The 22470-nt window shown below is 42.7% G+C and overlaps 1 protein-coding gene across 1 annotated transcript in view; it reads right to left on the reverse strand.

Moving 5' to 3' along the window:
* Positions 1–1017: 1017 nt before the first annotated feature.
* PTPA (protein phosphatase 2 phosphatase activator) overlaps positions 1018–22470 on the reverse strand; it is a 33063-nt gene continuing 11610 nt past the window's right edge. Inside the window, exons 4-10 of the mRNA XM_069069412.1 lie at positions 18363–18488; positions 17029–17146; positions 15237–15336; positions 14263–14387; positions 13100–13200; positions 6995–7102; positions 1018–3033 (exon numbers count right to left, since the gene is read on the reverse strand). Of these exons, the coding sequence (XP_068925513.1) occupies positions 2956–3033; positions 6995–7102; positions 13100–13200; positions 14263–14387; positions 15237–15336; positions 17029–17146; positions 18363–18488 (756 nt within the window). The 3' untranslated portion in view covers positions 1018–2955. The remainder of the gene's footprint in view (positions 3034–6994; positions 7103–13099; positions 13201–14262; positions 14388–15236; positions 15337–17028; positions 17147–18362; positions 18489–22470) is intronic.

Genomic DNA, 22470 nt, shown 5'->3' on the forward strand with positions numbered 1-22470 from the left:
GCAAATCACTAGTCACTCATTTTTTTTCCAAAATAATGTCTGTTGTGGGGAGGACTCAGGAAATACCAAACTTGGGACAAAGTTATGGGAATCTCAGCCTTCCATGCCAATCTCAGCAATGCCACCTACTGTCCTTCTCCTGCCCAGCAGAGATTTCATAAACATTTCAAAGTCTTAGATGGGTGCCATTCAGTCCTGCAACTATGAGCCAAGAGGGGTATGTAAACTGGGAATGCCCTCAGGAGCCCCTTCTAAATCTTATTCACTATTTTAATACTGAAACCAACTATTGTGTTGATAACAACTCAATCACATCTACTGGTGGTTGTATGGACCACCTAACCTCCTCATACTCTTGGAATGGCCATGGTTGGTTCCCAGAATTAGAACTTTCATTTCCTTATTAACTTTCATGAGGCTCATGTTTCTAGCAGCCTGGGTCTCTCCCTCTCCATTCCAATGGAAATGAACGGTCAAGTCCTCTCTGTTCAACTGAATCACAGTCTAGAAAGTCAAGGTATGCAGCCTAAGTGGGCCTAAGCTCACAGGAACAGGGAAGCTCTGAGGAAAGAAGGTTGTACAATATAAATGTAGCAACTACCAAGGAAATTACTTTTATCAAGTCTCTCCAATTTGGCTTGAAGGGTCAGAACTGATGAGTGTGGCATAATTACAGCATGGCCTTTTCTAAAAGACCAACTGCACTCAGTAGGTCCAGCCAGGCAGTCTGAATTATTCAATGCAGACTCAAACCTTTACTCCAGTCCTGCCAAAGGTCTACCAAGCAGAATTAAGCACTTTAGGATGGACCATTCCTCAACAGCAGGAACACATAGGTAATCAAAATAGTCTTGGTTCAGGATACGGCTATAATAGCCTGATCCAAGGCCACCTACCTTAAAGACCAGGCAACCATAAGGGGAAAATGAAGAAAGGGGAGATGGAGCCTAGATCTACCCAAGGGGAAAGAGAGTAGGTATATGGTATATGGTACACAAGACAGACATCCACATCAGCTCCAGGTGCAAAACAGATTTTTAATCAGAACAGCAATGAAAGAGCAAGGGGTTAGGGTGAAGCAGCCTCAAAATGGAGTGGTGTTGGCACATAGTGGGCAGGCCCTTTCACAAGAGGCCAGGAAGGTGACAGTCTACCTAACTCCATAAGGGGCCCTGGTGGAAGACATTTGGTCTCCCTTTGGAAAACTTTATATAACTGCTATCTTCTCCCCCAGCTCAAGCCCTGAGACTGCTCTGGATGAGTGGCCCTGGATAACAATACAGCTCACGGCAATGGGACCACAGACCCACAGACCCGAGAGGAAATCCAACACACTGAGCCTGTCAGGATGTCCCTCTACCCCAAAAGGAGTGGTACCCAAGCCTGGGGATGTGTGAAGAAGATGGGGCATGGGCCTAGGCAGCCAAATAAAGAAAAAGAAAAAACAACCCTGATACCAAGAGCAGAGGAAGAAATACTTAATGGAGAAGGGTCTTTTATAGGGAAAACCTGAAAAATCCAGCTCCTGGTAACAGCTCTGGAAGAGCTCAATAAATGTTTGTTGCATTGAAGAAAACTTGGAACTTGAGTGCTGACAACATCACTCCTACCCCAATTCACCACCCCCATTCTTGAACCCAAATATCCAAGAGCTAGAGTGCTGTAACTTGGTCCTCAAACAAGTCACTTACCTCAGCCCTCAAATGGTTCTAACAGTGTAAGACCAGCTTTCCCAAAGGCAGGTGTTGTTACCTTCTCTGTCTCGTACCCTAAGATGTGGGAGAATCCCGCTGGCATGCAATTGCTTTCCAGAGGAAAAAGGGAGTTGAGATAACAAGTTCCTCTTTCTTAGAAGCCCTACAGTGGCCTACCTGTAGCCAGCACAGTGCTGTGAGCAGTAAGACAATAGGAGTCTATCCTTAAAGCTGGCTTTAACTACAAGAATCCAGGAGCCAAAATCTCCACTAGATCAGCCCCAAATCCCATCAGCATATCTCACTTACCATTCACTGAGGGAAAGCTTTCATACAACAGGACTGATATAGCCATCTAATGAGGCCTTTGCCCCCACTTCCCAAAATACCCACCCAGAGGACTACCATCAGTGCTAAGAATGGGAATGGCTTATCCTAGAATCTCACAGCAGCAGCAAAAAAAGTGAAGCAATATGGCTCTACCCAGGGAGGATTGCAGATCTGAGCACCACAGAGAAAAGGAGCTAGAATGTGTGTGATTATAATTGTTCTTTGCCTCACCACAGCCAGGATACGTTGGCATTGCCTCTAGCCTTGTATTTTTACTGGTCCCTGGCCCAAAGCCCCCTTCTCAGGCCTCAGGAGATCAAGTATGGAAACTGAGCCCCTGAAATCAATACCAGGTTTGTAAAAGAAGAGCTCGGAAAGGAGGGAGGAAACATAAAAAAATATCCAAGAAACAGCCAGGGCTTCTCTTTCCTGCTGATCTCCCTCATTCTCTAGCCCTATGAGTACCCTGAAGTGGGGACCGGTCTATGGTCTCCTACCCCCACTAGGAGCAAATGCTACTCAACACTCAGAAAGGCAACAAGAAATAGGAAGAAAGTTAATGGAAACAGTAAAACATATCAATTCCCCACACATATGATGGTACAGAGCAAATTTAGCACATGAAGTGGGACTGGGAATTTGGGTGGGGTAAGGACAGAGGCGGGGTGGGGGTCAGGTAGCCATAAGGACCCTGCTTCCCCAGAGATATACCCTCATCTTGCCTCTGGGGGAAGGGCAGGAGACTGGCCACACTTTGGTCATTCTTCCCATTCTGGGTCCTTCAGCACTAGCACTGTTGGTGTTCACATATCCTGGAGAACTGCCTTAAGGACCAAAGAGATCAGCAGGGAAGTGGTATTGGAAAAGTGAAGGGAGTAGGGTGAGGGAGCTGGTGACCTCCAGGGTAGCGGTGGCTGTTCCCCCGCCTCTTCTATGATGATGTGACAGGCTGGATCGGCAGCAGGCTACCAAACTTAAAGTGCTGGATCACAGGAAACTTCTCCAGGCACTGTAGGGAACACGAAAAATGAGAGTGAGGAAAATTAAGTTAATATTAACAGCTAGAAGGGCATCTCTAAAATCATTAGTTTAGGTGGAGCCAAGATGGTAGAGTAGAAGCACAAACTTGGCATGAGCTCCTGCTCCAGTCACTACCAATACATGTAAAATCATTAGTTTACCTATTGGAAGAAGAATCTCACTTCTAAATCAGGTCTAAGTATGCATGAGGCTGAGGGTAACAGCCTAGAGTGGAGCAATAACAAGGAAGTTTAAAGGAAAAGATTCTCCATCTCTGAGCCTACACAGAGGAAATACCAGGTGTTTCAACGCTGATCCCATCTTTCTTGATGACCTTTCTCTTCTATCTGACAAACTACCTACCTTCCATCTTAGATCTCTGGAAATTCCTGCTACCAAGAGAACACCATTCTGGGAGAAACTCAATCCCATCAAGAGAATCCCTCCGGGAAAGGGAAAGACAATATGGAGAAAAAGAGAAGCCAAGAGTCAAGAAATAGTACTGGAGAAAGGACAAAGGATCAAAGTTCTAGGACAAGAAGCCAAGAGAGCAGCTCCCAGAATCACATGGATGATTCCTATCCTGGGTCCCCTGGAGATGCGGCTAGAAATCATTTTCACACCAGTCCGCAGGGCAACAGCCAAGGACCCAGCTTCACAATTCTAAGCTTATTGGATGGAAGGCATCTTGGCACTGCAAAGCAAGACAATAAGAACCAGCTGAAATCCTCCCATCCCCAACAATAACTCCCAGCATCCCAACACACTGTATAAGAAAAAGAGAAGCTAAGCAAGGGAGCTGTAAACACTGTGTAAGCTAAACCTAACCCAAACCTTTAGCTTGAAGGCTCAAGCAATGTGGAAGGGAGATTTACCAAAGGAAAAGAGATACAGCTACAGAGAGATTATTGTGGCCCAGAGCTTGCAATGCTCTGCATAGGGCAATGCTCTCTCCAGTTATGAGCATTCAGGAATAGAGACTCAAAATGTATCTTCCAATGTACCAGTTCCTCTGGAAAATACCACATGGACACACATCCCACCCCAAACCTAGAGTACTGTCTCTGCTACTAAGGTGCTTAAAATTAAGCTTTCTTCAGGGCCTAGCTCAGACACTACTTCCTCTGTGAAGCTTTTCCTGGTCTGTCGAGTGTTCAGTTGAGAAGGGAGGAAGCACTAGCCTGCATTTACTTACTAGCTTGCATGTTGTTTCACAAAGTAGACTGTAAGCTCCTTGAGGACAGGAACTGTTTTCATTTCTGGCTTTGTATTCCCAGTGCTTTTCATCTTAGTACTTGTTGAACTGAATATAGATCTAAACCTACCAATCTTCCCCATTCTCAAATCCTCTAGTTCCATTCTGGGTTCCAAAAAAAGCCAAAGCAATCCAAACTGCTAACCATTCACTTAAGTGACTTCAGGCATGAGGGTGTCTGCAACGCTGACGCAAAGCCTCTTCTCCCGCCTCCTGCCACATTTACAAATTGGGAGTATGCCTCCTGGGTAAGATCGAGAAATGGATTACCAGTGCTGAAGGAAAGAGTGCAAGGGTCAAACTATGGCCTTGAACTCCAAATCCCAGGGGGCAAAAGCAAGCTGTAGTCATGAAATCAGACTTATAACAAAGCTTCATCTTCTCACCTCAACAGTCAGTTACAAAAAGAAGGGGAAAGTTTCATGGAGTTGAGTCACATGAAATTGAAGTCTCACAGGCCAACATCCTCAAGGGGCCAGGAAGAAGGGCTAGGCCAAGTCTCACTAGAAATGGGAAAACCAGCTTGAATATTTTATAAAATGTCAGAATACTGAAACTGAAGGAGAGGAGAAGCCCCAGATGACAGTACAGGACAGCTTCAATCACAGCCAGACTCCAGGGGGTAAACAGAAAGAGGAGAGAACAAGCAGTTGGGTGGGGAATGGGAGGTCATCCCCAGAGAAGGACATGACAGGGGACTGAAGCAAAAGCAGCTACCATTGCACTTATGTCATGAAGAAAGTAGTGGGAGTTTAGAAAGCCCCCAACCCCACCACAGCCCTGGAATTCTAACAAGGGTTAAAGATCAGTTTGCTTCAAGAACTCAGTCAAGAGAATCAGCCAAGACAAGGATTCTTGATGAGGGGAGAGATGTTCTCTCTGCTCCACCCACACAACTCTTCATCCCAAATCATGCTTTCTTTGGGGACCAGGCACTGACATATCAAGCCCAGAACAAGCCCAGAGAATTTAGGAGCACATCCTGCTGTTTTAGCTCCCCCATTGCCAAAGCTTACAGGGCACTTAGAGCAATAATGGAAGTGGGGAGTCGGGCTAGGGACAAAAAAGTGGCTTTGGGGGACAGGAAAATTTAATCCTTTGGGGATAAAGCAGATGGGAGCCTCTGGCCAACATAGTAACTCAGCAAGGCCAAGCCTTGCTAATTGTCCCCCCAGAGGCCAACGCCCTGGGCCTGGGTAAGAACAGCTCCATTGCTATCCAGGGAACTCCCTCCTCCTACCACATCCTTCCATGCCTAAGGCACAAGCTAAGAAGCTAGAATGAGAGGTCTTTCTTAGATTCTAGCAACTGAAAAAGTTGGGGCCAGAAAAGGAAGAAAACAGGCAACTCTAAAAAATGAAGGAGATGAAAGTCCTTCCAAAAGCAACTATACTGACAAGGCTCATATTACATAAACCCAACTCTGGTAGCTTTGCCCCGTCTTTGCTACCCAGAGACTCTGTGATCTAAGTAGTACCCCTAAAAAGTATGCAAGAAGGACAGAACTAAAAAGACCAACTGTTGGAAGAGTAGCCTCTGCTATATGTTCTATAGGCAGATCAATGCAGCAGTGGGGTGAGGGAAGGGATGGGGAGGATATGGGAAATAGGTGACAAGGACATAAGAGCCCACACACACACACAAACCCTAAGAGATCAGGATGGGACAGGGAAAGATGACCCTATTATTCTCCTGACAGGGGAGAGAAGAGAGCTAGGCTGCAGCCGGAAGGAGCCAGCACAGCTCCTGCGAATGACGCCTCTTAGATTAGAGAGGTATGTGGGTTGGAACCTAAACACAGGATGTGAAGTTCAGAGGAAGGGGAGGGGGGAGGGGTGAAAGGAAGGGAGAGAGAGGGCTAGGTCTGGTCAGCTCCAGCTCCATTAACCCTTTCAAGTACTTGGATTACGTAGGGATGCCTAACATATTCATAGAATTTTTGGTGTTGCAAACTACATCATTCCACCCATAACCCTTTACACCTTTATATCCTCTGAAAAGATGGAAAAGCAGAAAGATCATTTCTTTCCAGAAACACAACAAGATTCTAAGAGTCAAAAGAAATAGACCATCTCCATATAGACAGCTAAGTAAGAGACACAATGCAGCCAATACCCGGGACTAGTTTGAGACATGAAAAGGGGCCTTCAAGGATCCATGTTCTTTAATTCTCTGGGCAGGGAGCCTGAGGTCCAGTTCCACTTTCTCTAGTTATGAAGAGCAATCCCACTGGTCCTGTTTACTCTCCAGGCATGGCAAATAGCTTTAGGACTGGTTTGAAGAAGTAGGAAGAGTTAGACTTCTAAATTCTCATTACTAGGGCAGAGGAAACCTCCCTGCAGAGGGCACTAATGAAAACTGGGCAAAGATGACCTATTCACTACCACTTAGGGGGGAAAACTACCCTCTAAATCTAATAAGCTTTAATGAAATAAATGGAGGAGGTGGGAGAGGGTTCTCTTTATTTTAGGGAGGGAGGGATTTAAGCAGAAGAGGTTAAGTGAATTGGCTAATGTCACTAAGAGAGTTAACCAGGTCTTCTGACTCCCAGTTTAGAGTTCTACCTATTATAGTCCTAATTTAAACCATAAAATAGGAAGAAATTATTCTTTCCAGGGACCAAATTGTATCAAGAATAGGAAGAGTGGGCAGAGGGGATAGTAGGCAGCTGACTAGATCTCCCACTGAAACTCACCTCAGCTTTATACATGCGGATGAGGCCCTGGTTCACTTTGGACCAGGAAGGTACAGCACTGATGTTCCACAGCTGGTTGGAGTGCTCAGCAAAGGGGCCGGTCTTCATCTGGAAGGGACAATGGAAGAGTTCAGGGAAGTGGGGGATGGGGAGAAAAGGGTATACCAAGCCAGCAGGGAAGTTTATCCATAGCCACAGTGACTCAGAGTCACACTGATTTCAAACAAACAGGGTGACCCTGGTCCTGGTTTTATACTTATACATGCTTATCCCCTTTCTGTCTTTACACAAGAATTCTTTGCCTTCCCTGACAACCACCTTTCTGCCCCATATACCTGTCTGACAGAAATGGTCTCCCCCACTGCCACCAAAATAGCAGACACAGGAAGATAAAATTCCCATCCTAGCACTTGGTACAGCTTCCATCCATTCCCCTAGTGCAACACTGTTGAGCCTTCCAATACTATGACTCATTCCCACTCAGATAAACAACTCCCCCCAAACACACAGCAATACCAAGGGGAGCCTCCTTCTGATAGAAGCTCTCAGCTTGTACCTGCCACAGAGCCCAGGGTGGGTATAGGAAGCGGGAGTAGGGAAGGGGTAAAGGGAAGGTACAGAGAGGTTCTTTAGATGGCTGAGATGGGTGAAGAAACTAAGAGAGGTATTACACTACACACCATGTGGCAGAAATATCTTTGGGGTACAGTGGATTTGAGAAGACTTTTTTTTTAAAAAACCAGTCCAAATATTCTCTACCAGCCACAACCAGAGAGGTGAAAAGAACTCTGGTAGCAGCAAACAGCAGGCACTATCACAAGGACTACTCTGCTCCTTGGCCCCTTCTCCTTGGAGAGTGGTCCAGACCCTCAGGGAGAGAAAAAAAAATCAGTAGTCTGCTTTGCTGAGTGAAGTTCCCATGACATCAGAAACCACAGCATAGAGGCCAAGAGGCTTTTATTTCCCTGAGTAGATCTTTCTACCATCATGAGGCAAACACATTTTTATTTATTAACTGAACAGTTAGTCTCTACCCTTACACACATCTAGATATTCCTAACTCATGGAAAGGTTGGGGATATCAGGGCTACCTTGTACCCAGCACATATGCCAGAAGAACAGGACCCAGGACAGAACTCAGCATGACAAATGAAGAGTATGTCAGGTCCTATATTATAACAATAGCCTTAGACTAGTGCATTATCATCAACCCTGTTCCTGGGGATGAAAGAAAAGTACTAAACCTACTACCTGTTGGAATTTGAGCTCCTTTTCAGGTATGGCAAATAAACAAAGTCCTTCACAATGATTCTCTCTTTTCATTCATATAATCCTGACCCTCCGCCTACCCCAGGCCTTGATGTGAGGGGTTACCTCTTTGTTTATTCTGACTAAGATATAAAGATTTTGCATTTTCCTAATGATGATGGGTTTTATGGACATCAAGGCAGAAACAAGATTTGAATTCAAACATTATTCATTCAGTTCTATCTCTCTTAGTCTTATTGTTGCTTAAAGGCCAATCATACCTGAAGCAGCAGCATCCCTCCAGTTACAACGACTTATGGACCACTTAATATTTCAATCAAGAAAAGCAGCTCTTTTCAATGGAATAGACACAAAATATTGGGATTCCAAAGATGCTGCATGTACAAGTTCACAACAAGACAGGTGACCATGATCACTGCACTCACTAGGAAGCAGTCCCCACCCCCCCCACCAGCCCAGTTCCAGAGGAAGCAATGCCAAGAGAGGCTCCTAAACACACCATGCTCTCACCCATAGCTTTGTCTGTGCTGCTTTCCCCTGCCTAGAACATCCTCTCCACTCTTTTCTATCAATCCACATTTAACTTACTACTTCAAAGTCCAGTTTACATCCCATAAACTCCATGGAGCTTTCCTTCTCCTTTTTTTTGAATCCCATAGCATTTTCTATCTATAGGAGTGATCTGGCTAATCACATAGTGCCTTGTTTGATTTCCAGTTGATTTCCAGAGTTTGTATCATCTCAACTTGAAGGGGGATGGGGGGGTAGGGGGCAACCAGGTTACAAAATTCTTTTGTGATGATGAAGATGATGATGATAAATAGCACTGGTACACAGCTTCGAGGTTTTTGAAGTGCTTTACAAATATCTCAGAGAGGTGAAGGGATTTGCCCAGAGTCATATACCTAGTGTATATAGCCAAATTTGAATTTAGGCCTTCCAAACTCCAAGTCCAGTGCTTTATCCATAGGGCCACCTAGTTATCCCACAGTACTGAGTAGAAACAGTATTCTTAAAGAAGAGGTTAATAGTTTAAATGCCTGCTGAAACTAGCTGAATAGGGAAATGCTTTGGAACCCTAATGTTTTACTCTGCTGCAAGTCAAATTCCTTATTCCATGAGCTTCCCAGTGCAAGTGATAAGGTTAGAAATGAAAGCTCTAGGGGCGGCCAGGTGGCTCAGCGAGTAAGAGCACTGGCTCCAGTGTCGGGATGACCGGGGATCGAATCCGGCCTCAGATACTTAGCACCACACCCAGAAATAACTGGCCGTGTAACCTTGAGCAAGTTACTTAACCCCAATTGCTTTAAAAAAAAAAAAAAAGAAATGAAAGCTCTCCAGCTAATTCTGTGGTGCCTCATTCACAACCTAGGACATTGTATCTTGGTGAAATATTCCCAAGAAGGCCTCTTTGGTCTGCTGGGATAGGATTTGGTCATGCTCTCATTGAGTCAAAATCCCCTCCCCACAAAGGCTGAAAAGGAAATAGAAAAGAGAACAAGAATACTACCAAAGACCCAGTATGGTGGGAACTGGCCTATTTCTAAGGAGGTTGGCCATTGCTGGGTCACTGCAAGGAGAGTTATGATTGTTTGGGAAAGCAGAGGAGAAGGGAAGAGAAGAAATAGGGGTAAGAAGAAAAAATTAGCTCATTCTAGCCACAAAGGGAGAAGAGAGAGCGAGCACTAGAGCAAGCAGGCAAGCTGCAGTCCCGCAGTGACCCCAGGGGAATTGAGTGAGTCAGAGCAGCCATATTGAGCAGGAAATTACTCACAGACGCTGCGTTCCTGCCTCTCTGCTCCCAAGAGAATCGGCCTTTTGTAAATGGTTCCTCTGTCAGTAACTGGGGGGGAAGGGGGGGGAAAAAGGGGGGGGGGGGGGGGGGGGCAGAAGAGGGAGGGAAGGCTCTGTGCAGTGCCTTCCTGTCAGCTCCTTCCCTTCCAGCTGAAATCTGATCCCTCCCTTCCCAAAACTCCAAATTTAGAAGCCAGATTGAAACTGAAATTCTTTTCCTGCCTGCCCTAGGCTCTTAAAGGCACCAAGACTACATTTACCAGGGCAACAGGCTTCCTAGAACATAGTCTCCAATATCTAGGATACACAGGGTCACCAAAGAACTGAGATTTCCCCTAAGAGCCTCCATGGTATATGGCTCTCTCTCTAGGGAGATTTTGGAGGGAAAGTCCATTTCTAACTAATTCTTTAAGGGTTTATTTCTTTTTTAATCCACAAACTATATAATAAATTCAAAATATTGGACTTATCCAAAAGCCTCGGGCCCTTCCCTAAGACCTCCATCTCCAGGTATGGTATGGAAGCCTCTTGGCCTCCACACTGAATTGTTCCTCCCCCTTAGGTATTATATGTATTTTTCTTTATTTCAGTGAATAAGATTTGGTCACTCAACAACTACACAGTAGTGAGGACTGTTGGGGGAAGTGGGTCTAGTAGTGCTATATGGAGGAGGGAAAGAGAGAATACACAAATCAGATTACTAGAGGGAAACTACTATGTATACAGTGCCTAGTCACATTCATGTATTTCTTCTGTGCAAATGTGTAAATTAATCCTCACCAGTATCAGTCCCTTGCCTAGTATAACTCCTAATGTTCAACTACTAACATTGCTTTGGAGCAGGAAAAAAGAAGATTCAGGTCCAAAAAGTAGAGAGAGAGATGGAAAAAAAGATATAAAGAAAGGAAAAACTTTTAACCCTTCCCCCCCTTTCTACATCAGCCCCCTCCCTTTTCAAGCTCACCAAATCCTAAGTGTTCGATATGCCTTCAGTGCCACCTAGTGGCTGTCAATGGGTTTCTTTTTGTTGCAGGAACCTGGCAACTCAAATTTCAGTAAAAGGTATTTATCAGAAATAAGAACTGTAATGTCCTGCACACTGTGAATGTCAGACCACCCTAGTTTTGCCTAGACTCAGGAGACTATAGTTAACAGGGAGAGCTAAAACAGCTACTAAACAATTCACATTTTTGTTGTTCAGTCATTTTTAAGTTGTGTGCAACTCTTCATGATCCCATTTGGGGTTTTCTTGGCAAAGATACTAGCGTGGTTTGCTATTTCTTTCTCCAACTCATTTTACAGATAAGGAAACTGAGACAAACAGGGTTAAGTGACTTGCCCAGGGTCACACAGTAAGTGCCTGAGGTCACATTTGAACTCAAGAAGATGAATCTTCCTGACTCCAGGCCCAGTACTCCATCCACTTCAACACCTAACTGCCCCACTTAAGTTTTTACTCACAAAAAACATGAAAGAAAAAATACCTTTCTTTTTACTAGACAAAATTGAATCCTCCTACCCTGGCTCTTCTCATTCCAATTTCCTACTTTCATAGACATTCTTGTTTCCACTTTAAACACAAGCAAAAACATGTCATTTTCTCTCAATGCAGTAAGTCAGGCAGTTACCTGAGCCCTCTCATCTAAGTCTCCCCATCCCCAATGACCTTGGTCCCACTACAATGCTGAAAGCAGATTTCCCGGAATGAAGAATTGGCAAAGCAGCCACCAACTCCAGATTCTCTTTACCAGTATGGGGAAAAAGAGTTTTTCGTTTGGGGCGACCAGGTAGCACAATGAGTAAGAGCACCGGCTTCAGTGTCAGGATCACCTGGAGATCGAATGCGGGCTCAGACACTTAGCACCCACCCAGAAATAACTGGCCGTGTAACCTTGAGCAAGTTACTTAACCCCAATTGCTTTAAAAAAAAAAAAAGTTTCCCGTTTAGGAAAAAAAAATTTTCCTTTTTAACCTCTGATTTCTGAAGGGGCCAGAGCTTAACAATGACTGCAGAGTCATTTGTCTGAGCTGGTAAGTGTCTGACTTTTTGTATTACAGACTAATCAATGTCCCTTCTTACAAAGCTGAGACTTCAGAGGGGCCAAGTGGCATATAAGCCACAAGAACAATGACAATATGCACAACTCTGTCAGTCTCCCAAGAACATGGGTCTGAAGCTAGAAGGCATTTATTAGAATAACCAGACTAGGTGTCCCAGGGAGTCCCACTGGCCCCAGAGTCAGGAGGACCCGAGTTCAGTTCCAGCCTCAGATGCTTAACACCCACACAAAAAAAAACTAGCCGTGTAACCTTGGGCAAGTCACTTAACCCCAATTGCCCTCCAAAAGGCAAAAAATAATTTTAAAAAAAAAGAATAACCAGAACTTCCAGGCAAACGTATGTACAAGTAGCTCATATATCTTGGTGCATCCAACTTCCCCTTCTCTTTATGTTTTTTTTGAAGAGTAGAAAGAATCAAAACTAATAGTACCAGCATAAGAAATTATGGACTTGGGGTAGCTAGGTGGAGCAGTGAATAGAGCACCAGCCCTGGAGTCAGGAGGACCTGAGTTCAAATCCCACCTCAGACACTTAACACTTAACTGGCCGTGTGACCTTGGGCAAGTCACTTAACCCCAATTGACCTGCCACCCCCCTCCAAAAAAAAAAAGAAATTATGGACCTACAATGCAATTAGAAGCTCCTAGAGGAAAGGGACCTCACTAGGTATATATTCTACTAAATGCTCAACATAAAGTCATCACTTGATGATTGAAGGGGAAGCTGGAAATGGGTTTCTTTCATTTTCTTTCTCCATAAACTACCTTTATTTACTATGTCCTTTCAGTCTCCTCCCTAGGAACGGATACCATGACTCCTCAGATCAAATCTATCTCTTATTTTAGTATCAAAAGCTCTTCTTTATGAAGGGTCATGTTTCACTTGGGTTCACAAGAAGGTTCAGGCATAGGAACTCTAAACTGGAGAATGTCATCTATACATTCTCTCCATCCCCAAAAGGAAAATCATAGTCCTCCTCACCTCAGTAATAAATAGGATGCATTCCAGGAACATGTAGTCCTTGTGATTCTCATTCACTGCCTTTTCATCCACAAAGTGCCTAGGCTCCAGGTGTGGGTGTTCTAAGAAATAGTGAAGAAGCCAGTCCTTGAAATTATGTATTCCTTCTCAATTCCAGTCATATATTGTACCTAGTTTTACAATTCAACTACAAATAATAATAATGATAATTATGGCTAGCATTTATATAGCGCTTTACAATTTGCAAAACATTTTACAAATATTATTCTCACAAGAACCTGGAAGATAGGTGCTATTTTTATTCCCATTTTTATAGATGAGGAAACTGAGGCAAACAGAGGTTATGTTACTTGTTCAGAGTCACACAGTAAGAGGCTGAGATTTGATTTGAACTCAGGTCTTTCTGACTCCAAGTCCAGTGTTCTATCTATTTCATCACCTATCTACCTATTAGAGACAAAGAGAGGCCATGATGGACTCTAAAGAATCAGTACCTGATCTAGACATATAATTTGCAGTTGATTCACTCCAAGTAAAATGGAAAATAAAGCAACCCTGCTCTTTTCTTCAATTTAACTCAGTCAAAATGAGTTGACCCAGAAGTTGGGAGTCAAAGTATGCCTTGGGTTTGACATGGGCTTTAACAAATCATTAGCTGATTTGTACTTAGAGAAAAAGGAATGGGGGGGGGGGGGGGGAGGGTGTTAAGGGAAGGGAAAGGGAATGGGCAATGATTTATTTTTCTGATGGGTTCTACATACTGCTCAATAATAACAGAGGGTGACAATCTTTCTGGTCACTAAGCCAAGAGTATCCCTCATTTTAAATATAAAAACACCACAACTGCCACCAAGAGCTGGGGTCTAAATTTCACACCAACCCATTAAGCACTAAGCAAGAAGCCTTGCTCCTTCAGTCCTTGTCACTTCCCATTATCTCTGCAGGGCTCTACTTCCTCCTTCCACAGCGGCTCACAGCAGAAGGTCAACAACAAACAGCCTCAGTCAATAGCTGGTTTAATGCCCTAGTTCACAAGCTGTCACTGGCTGCCAGGTGCTGGGCTCTGGACAGGAGGTAAAAGGGGGAAAAAGAAAGGAGGAGGGGGAGTACAAGAAAATAGAGGAATGCCCTGGGAAAGACAGAGGAAGAGTCTTCTTTGGTACCTATAAGCTGAGAACTGCCCCAGATGAAGGGCAAAAACTGGAAGTCATCTAGACCCCACACTCCTTGGCTTCCAGCTGGCTCCATCCTGTAGGTTTTCTGAAGTTTCCTCATAACCTCAAGGTACCTGAGGTGAAGAAGACAGGAAAAAGTATAAAACAGATTCTCAACCCTTCTATACAAGAGAGCAAGGGGCAAAAGAGACAGCTTGGGAGCAAGTAGATCCTATTTTGGCTAAAATCTACATGTAAAATGTGTGTCTTATTTTTATATATTGATAATTCATAAGATATTGAAGAAAGGCCTATACCACAGGTCAGGCAACATAAACCTTAATCCTGGTTCTGCCACTGACTTCCTATATGACCTTGGCCAAGTCAAACTCTCTGGACCTCAGTTCCTTCATCAATAAAATGAAAAAAATTAGACTAGTCTGCAGAGGTCCTTCTAGCTCTAAATTCCCTATCACCTTGCTACCTATAAAGCTGACCATTTTACTACCCATCCCCATTCTCTCAAAACATTATATACTCATCCGCTTCATCAATCTCTGGTGTTTCTGAGAAGTGCCTAACCTTCTAAAGAGGAAAGAACACTACTCTTAAACTGCTTAGCACTGTGAATACTGCCCAGTGGGCCAGAGAATATATGATATTAACATTTGGAATAAAGCACTGCTCAAACTTACTAAGATAATACTAGGTGGCAAAAGACCATTGGCAAGGAATTTCTTCAACCTTTCTTTGGCATCTGTTTACCTGGGAGATAACTAAACTATATTAACAGAATGAAATTTTGGAGAAAAGAGAAAACCAGAAAAACTGGATCTAGGGAAGGTGTGAAGGGGATAAGAAAGAACAACACAGTAATCAGACAGTTTAGCAATACACCCTAGCTCTTTATTCCTGGGTTCCACTATGACAATAGCAAGGAAAAAATCTCCATCCCCACCAGGCCCGTTCCTCCTTTCCCTCACCGATTAAATACTTTGAAGACAATGGCCATTTGGTCATCTACCCTGAGGACTCCAATCTTGCAGAGACAGCAAAGGAAGGCAGCAAAGGCTGCTTCGTGACCTGGAAGAGGGAGAAAAAAAAAACACAGGCTGAAGAAAACTAGTTTCCATAAAAAAGGAAAGGGATTTCTTCCTGCCCTCCTAGACTGTCCCAAAAAGATTAAGAAATAGTTATCTTCCTCCAAAGGGAATATACTGAGTTAGAATCTAGATCTTATACAGGCTCTTCTCCACTCAAAATGGATTAGGCCTTTTCTAGTTCTACCAGTGATGTAAACTCATTCCTAGATATGTCTGTGCTATCAGCTTAAAAAAAAAAAAAAGACAGAAGTGTATATATCTGACATATATAATTTTTCCCATATCAAATACTAAGAACTCCATCCTCCCTACCATCACCACATTAGATTGGGCTGCCAGATCAAAATCAACTTCTAATTGCTAGACAGACAGACAGACACACACACACACACACATTTTCTACCTTGTTTTAGGCAATTAGATGGGGAAGTGGATAGAGCACTGAGCCTGGAGACCCAAGTTCAAATGCAGCCTCAGATAGTTACTAGCTGTGTGACTTTGGCCAAGCCACTTAATCTGTTTGCCTCAATATAGCATCTACCTCCCAGAGCTGTTGTGAGCATCAAATGAGATAAAATTTGTAAAGCACTTTGCATGGTGCCTGGCTCATAGTAGGCATTATATAAGTGCTATTAATATTATTTGTGGAATGTATGTTCTTTAGGGCCTAACACATTTTAAGTCCTCAATAAATATCATCATTCAGCTACACTGGCCTCAAACTAGTCAAACCTCAACCAACCAAACACTGACTAGGGCAATGATCAAAAACCAGAGACTCAAAAAGAACATACAGCCATCTTGTTAACCTGGAGTCTTTCATTTCTGGTCTCGGTCAAATCCTCCCAAATGTACAACTCAAAGCAATTAAGTATTCCCTCCATCTAGGGAACAAGTCAAGACAAAATGTACTCAGGAGCCCAAGGTCTAGTTGGATTTTCTCTAGCTCTTTAAAAACCTAAATAGTAGACAAAGCCAGAGGCCTGAGCTATCGTTACCACAAGGAGTTTATGGGGCTGTACTGGATAGAGAAGAAAGACAAGTCCATTTCTTCCAAGTCTCCCTGGATATATGGATACCTGGGGTGAAAAATATACTTCTTTTAAGGTTTGACCTTCTGCATGAAGTCAAAGTCAGCCTGGAAGCCCCAAAAGAAACCCAGTTATATCAGTCAAGAAGACAAAGGACTTCAGGTAAAGCATCTGTCAGAATTCAAGGAAACCAAGAGTAAGCCCCAAGAGCAAACCAGTCCTTTAAGAAGCTTTGCAGAGATCTACAGAATGCTGCCTGAAGATGCCAAGGAGAAGAAACACAAGCAGCAACAGGCAAGAGTAACAGAGATCCATCTTGAAGTGGAGAACACAAAAAGCAACTACTCAGGGATCCATATTTTGGGCAACACTTCCCCCTGGTGGACCAAACTAGCATGTGCTATTCTTAGACATAAAATGCTGCTCCTCTCCAAAGCTTTTCATTTCTGAAATACAGCAAACTTCATGAAAGCTACATTTCACAAACACAAGTCACAAAAACTCCTGTTTACCTAGGATGGCAGCAGGACAGACAAAAACAAAGAAAAAATGCAACCTTAGGAAGGACAAAGATGAAGTGATCACCATCTTCCACCATCCAAGGCCCTGAAGACTCCAAGTCCCAGGCAAGAGTAAATTACCTGTACCATAATCAATTCGGGTAGGGTTTCCCACTGATTCCTTTAGGTAAAGGGCCACCTCAGGTACAGCAGCTGCCAGGTGGCTAGGGACCACAGTGGCCACTAGGTTTTCTGCTTCCTGAGAAAACAAGACAGAGAAAATTAGTACCATATTGCTTAGCATTCAGAATGGGCAGCAGCTGAGAAACATAAAAGTAAAGAAAGTCAGAGAGGGAGGGGATAAAAAGCATCTACCATCAATCCTTATCTTCCCAGTAGGTGGCTAGTCTCTACACATCTGCCTCACTCCCTTCCTTTGCCATTATAAATGGCAGCCTCTCCTGAGTCCAAAGGAGAGAAGCTGTAGAAATAGCATAGAAAGGGTGGCTAGGTGGTACAGTAAATAGAACACTGGCCCTGGAGTCAGGAGGACCTGAGTTCAAATCCAGACTCAGACACTTAACACTTACTAGCTGTGTGACCTTGGGTAAGTCACTTAACCCCAATTGCCCTGCCTTCCCCCCTCCAAAAAAAAAAAAAGAAATAGCATAGAAAAGAAGGCCTCATTGACACATTGATGAGAGGTGACCCAGTACAAGACTGAAATAGCAGACAAAAGGACTAGCTTTAAAAGAGACTTCTGCCCTTTCTCAGGGGAAAGTAAGGGGATTCTGCTGTAAGGCCTCCACTCCCTTACTCCAAAGGGCAGAAGACTCTACTTTCTGATTAATGTACGAACTCCTCTGCCTGGTTTTCAAGGCTCTCCACAATCTGGCAGCATTCAACCTTTCCAGTCCTCTCATTTCATGCCTTATATGTGCCACTCAAAATGAACTACTCTGTTCCCAAATACTCCAAAAATTTCTTCACCTATATTTATGCAATACCCCCATGCCCAAAATGCCTTCCTTTGAATTGGCTAAAGTTCAATCCAAATACGACTTTCTCTACAACTTTGCCCAAGATATCACATAGCACTATACTTTGCAATTCTCTAATTCATTTCCATAATGTTGGGCATATCTGCATTTGTCTTAATCCCCTAGACTATAACTTCCATGAGGGTAGGAGCTATGACCTACTTTTGTATCTTCCCTAGTACTTAACAGAGTATTAAGCATACAGTAAGTGCTTAATACATCTTTTAAATAAACAGGAAGAAGGTGAGGCAAACTAAAAGCATCTTCCCTTCCCAAAGAATTGGGACATTTGCATTATATCTAGATCCCAAAGATTACCTTAATTTAAGGCTTACTCAGTATCTGGGAACAGCCAGGACACCCTGATCCCTGACAGGTCTCAATTTCAATTGTACACCACCCCCTCCTGACTAGACCAGTACAGGACATGCTTACCTGGTCAAGTTTGGCATACCAAGTCCTGAAGGCTTTGTTCCCAAATCTGGAGGGCTGATCCATGGGAGGGATCTCATCAATCCATCTGTCCAATGTGTTCAGGAGAGCGACAAGCTTATTAATGGGCTGTATGAGGCAAGACAGAAAGAATGGAATACAATAAGCAATAGCATTAGATGTAGAGGAACTACCAAAGGAAAAAAAACTTCTGGTTCTGATGGACTTACAAGGAATACTATCAAACTTTTAAAGAATAATTAGTACCAATACTATACAAATTATTTTCAAAAAATGAGAAAGAAAGCACCCTACTAGATTCTTTTTATGAGACAAATATTATCCTAAAACTTCAACCAGGGACTATAATGAGCAAGATCAATGGTTCCAAGCAAGCCCTACTAGGTCTGGTGACTGTTTTTTAAAGTCTTGGGTAGGGAGTCAGGACTCCAGGACTCCAATCACAAACTGAAGAACCCTGGTTATGTCACTGTCTATTATAGTGTCTTAAGAGCACAGCCTCACAAATACATGTATGATTTTTAGTGTAGTATAACAGAACACTGAATTTGGAATCAGAAAACCTAGGCTCAAACCTCAATTTTGTTAACATGCTACCTGTGTGACCACAAGGATATTACTTCACTTCTTTGAGTTCCTATACTCAAAGGAAAATGTAAGGATATGGACTCTAAGAGCCTTTCCATTTTTTATAGTCATTCATTCATATATGGATGGACACACACATATACACACACGGCATTAGGCACTAGACACATATGGGGAAAAGTAGCTTGGTGTAGTGGACAGAGCCTAGGACTTAGGAGTCAGAAAAACCTAAAGTCAAATCCTTGCTCAGATACTTACTAGATGTGTGACCCTAAGCAAACCATTTTACTTCTCTGTCTCTCAGTTTCCTCCTCTATAAAATGAGGGGGTTGGACCTGATGACCTTTAGGGTCCCTTTCAGTTCTAAATGTATAAGTTTATGATGCTTTGACATTTTCTGATAGCAAAAAAACTGAAAGCAAAATGAATACCCACCAACTGGACAATGGCTACATAAATTCTGCTATATGAAAAGAATGGAACAGGACTATACCTTAAGAATTGATGAATAAAAGAATTCAAGAAACGAGGAAGATCTGCATAAATTGATGCAAAGTGAAATAAGTAGAACTATGAGAAGATATACAAATGCCTACAATAATGTAAAGGAAAACACTAAAAGTCAAAATACCTGATTAATTATGTCTAATCTTGGTCCCAGAAAAAAGATGATGCTGATGATATACATCTTCCTCCTCTTAGTGGAGATGTGAGGAACTAGGGATGTAGACTGTTGCATATGCTGTCAGACTCGGGTCATTTGTTAATTTTGCTTAGTTATTTTTCTTTATTAAAAAGGAGAGTTCAAGCATGGTGATATATTAAGAAGGAAGTGATGTGAAAATGAAAGGCCTCAATAAAAACAAACATAAATATAGGAAATAACTAGTTTCCTTTAGAACCTATCATACTGAGTTCAAAATAATTATCAACCCTCAACTGCAACAGGTAGTTCATGTAGAAAATAACCTCCATCTCCTTTTTTGCCCAAACCATCATAAGAAAGAATAGGTATCAAGGGTGTATGGTGACCTCTAGGAAGGAAAGGGCTGAAGAAAGGCGTCTCTTCAGGTGTCTACAGTTGTAGCTGATTCTTCTAACTGCCCAATAAGAAAAAACTAGTCTGAAGGTTCAGTTCAGGTCTCAAGACTAAAGAGAAAGAAAAGGAAAGGTTCTTTATAGAAGTAGCCAGAGAATATCCTTCCCCTTCTACACTAGGAGGAAAATATCATTAGGGCAAATCCTTCAGCTCAGACACCCTATAAAACAGAAAGGGAGTTTTCTAATTATCTTGAGGAATAAAAAACAAGGGAATCTTAAGATTTCAAGCTTAGCATTTAGGGAAAGGGAGACAAGAATATGGTAAGAAAAACATCATAATCACAGGGTAGGAGAAAGTGACAGAGTAGATGGACAAACAGTATTTGTATAAAAACAATTCTATCATCAAGAAAGTTGAAAAAGTTAACAGGCTTCAACCAAGATTAAAGAAAGAAGGTAAGGCTACATATCAAACACAGAGAAGTAAGTAACAGACTAGAAATGGATTATAGAATCAAGCTAGGGCTAGTTAATCAAAATGTACAAAGATGTGGGCAATACCTAAACTTAGGTAGCCCCAGAGATAAAGAATGACTATATTAGCTGGAAGGGCAATTTCAGAGAAATCAGTGAGTTTGTAGGAAACTTGTATGTATTTGTATATATGAGGAGTAATGTCCTTAGAAAGTTAGATATAATCAGGGGTGGTTTCTTCAGGATCCTTTGCATGAGAGACAGAGTCAACATCTGGACAGTCCTTTGTGGCTACTAAGTATACTTGGAGAGAATATGCTTCAATAACCTAGTATTTCCCCCTGTTGGATTTATGAAATAAATTATATGTCCTGCTTCAACCTACCTTTACAAACAAATTTGGAATCCCTTGACAATCATTTAATATCATTTTTGGACCTTAATAAGGGCCAGAGCCTGAACTAATCAACCAGAAGAAGTGCCTGGACCTAACAGCTTCTTTGTTCTCTGAGTAAACTCAGAGAATACCTCTTCCTGTGTCAACAAAGCCAGATGGGACTGACTTTATGGCTACTGGATGAGACCCTTAACCCAAGATACTACCTTGAGTAATAGGACTTTTTCTTATCTTAATTTTTTTTGGACATATACTATGTTATGGAACATTAGAAGTAAAGAAAACAGATATCCTGGGTCATAATTTCTTTTTTTTTTTTTTAAGCAATCAGGGTTAAGTAACTTGCTCAAGGTTACACAGCCAGTTATTTCTGGGTATGGTGCTAAGTATCTGAGCCTGGATTCGGTCATCCCGACACTGGGGCCAGTGCTCTTACTCACTGTGCTACCTGGCTGCCCCCTGGGTCATAATTTCAATTGACACTTTGTCAACTGTCTTATTTTATTGTATTTACCACCTACTCAATTAAGAAAATTCCTATTTCATACCATCATTAAACATACAAAGATCATAAATTTGAGTGACCCAGTCACTCTGAATTAGGATGGTTCTAAAATGTTTTTAAGCCTTCTCATTCTTTTGTTCAGGCAGTCAGATTTTATCTGGCTCCATACAAGTATGTATTTGGCTAGCTTTAAGGGAATTAACAATATGAATTTACATATCACCTAGCCTGTTTGCCTCCTTTAACCAAACTTTCAGGTCAACATCGTGAAAGATAGGAAATTTCCCTCTATGACCACTTGTAAAGATAAGGCACCTCCGTAAGAAAGAAGGACTCAAAAGAGTTGCTGTTTAGACCTCAATACACAGAGAATCAGGTTACTAAGAGGGTCTGAGAACAGACCTAACTCACCCCATGTAATTCCCACAGTTCAAAGTAGAGCAGCTATTACAAGCTGAAAAAAGACCCAACAAAACCTGGACTTTCTCTAGGCCTCTGGGCTCCAGAGGAGAGCTATAGGGGATTAAGGAAGGGCATATTGGTGGCTTGCTAGAGCCCGCTGGCTCAGCTAGGTTGAATAATTAAGAGGCCCCCAGCATCTTTTCCATTGACTTCTCTTTGAAAGAAGCTAACTGTCTATTACCTAGTTGGAGGCAGAGAGAATGGATCCAGGAGAAAGGTTGAATTAGCACAAGTCAGGACCCTTCCAACAAAAAGAATAGTTCCGGCTTTCAACTCCTCCAGAGCACTTTGCCAATTCCTCCCAGTACCAAAATGCACCCACCTCTGGGGAAGGTACAAAGCAGCTACTCTCTTCATTGTACTCCATAGCTACAGGCAGACAGTACAACCCACCCATTTATCTGCCCTCAGCTCAAATTGAACCACATTGCATGTTGTCCTTGCCAGCTATCTGCAGTTGCTCCTATGCCTCTGGAGACTGAGCAAATCCCCTTTGCCTCCCTACCCCTAGAATGGTCTCACACTGAAGTTAAGGGAAAAAATGAACGCAAAAGACCTTAACACTGGAGTCTCAACAATCAAAGCCAAAAAGCACTTTGGCAAACAAAGATTTACTTAATTAT

Source organism: Petaurus breviceps, unplaced genomic scaffold (genome assembly GCF_028583685.1).
Source record: "Petaurus breviceps papuanus isolate PSGF00001 unplaced genomic scaffold, PetGlider_PUasm1.0 90779, whole genome shotgun sequence".
NCBI lineage: Eukaryota > Metazoa > Chordata > Mammalia > Diprotodontia > Petauridae > Petaurus > Petaurus breviceps.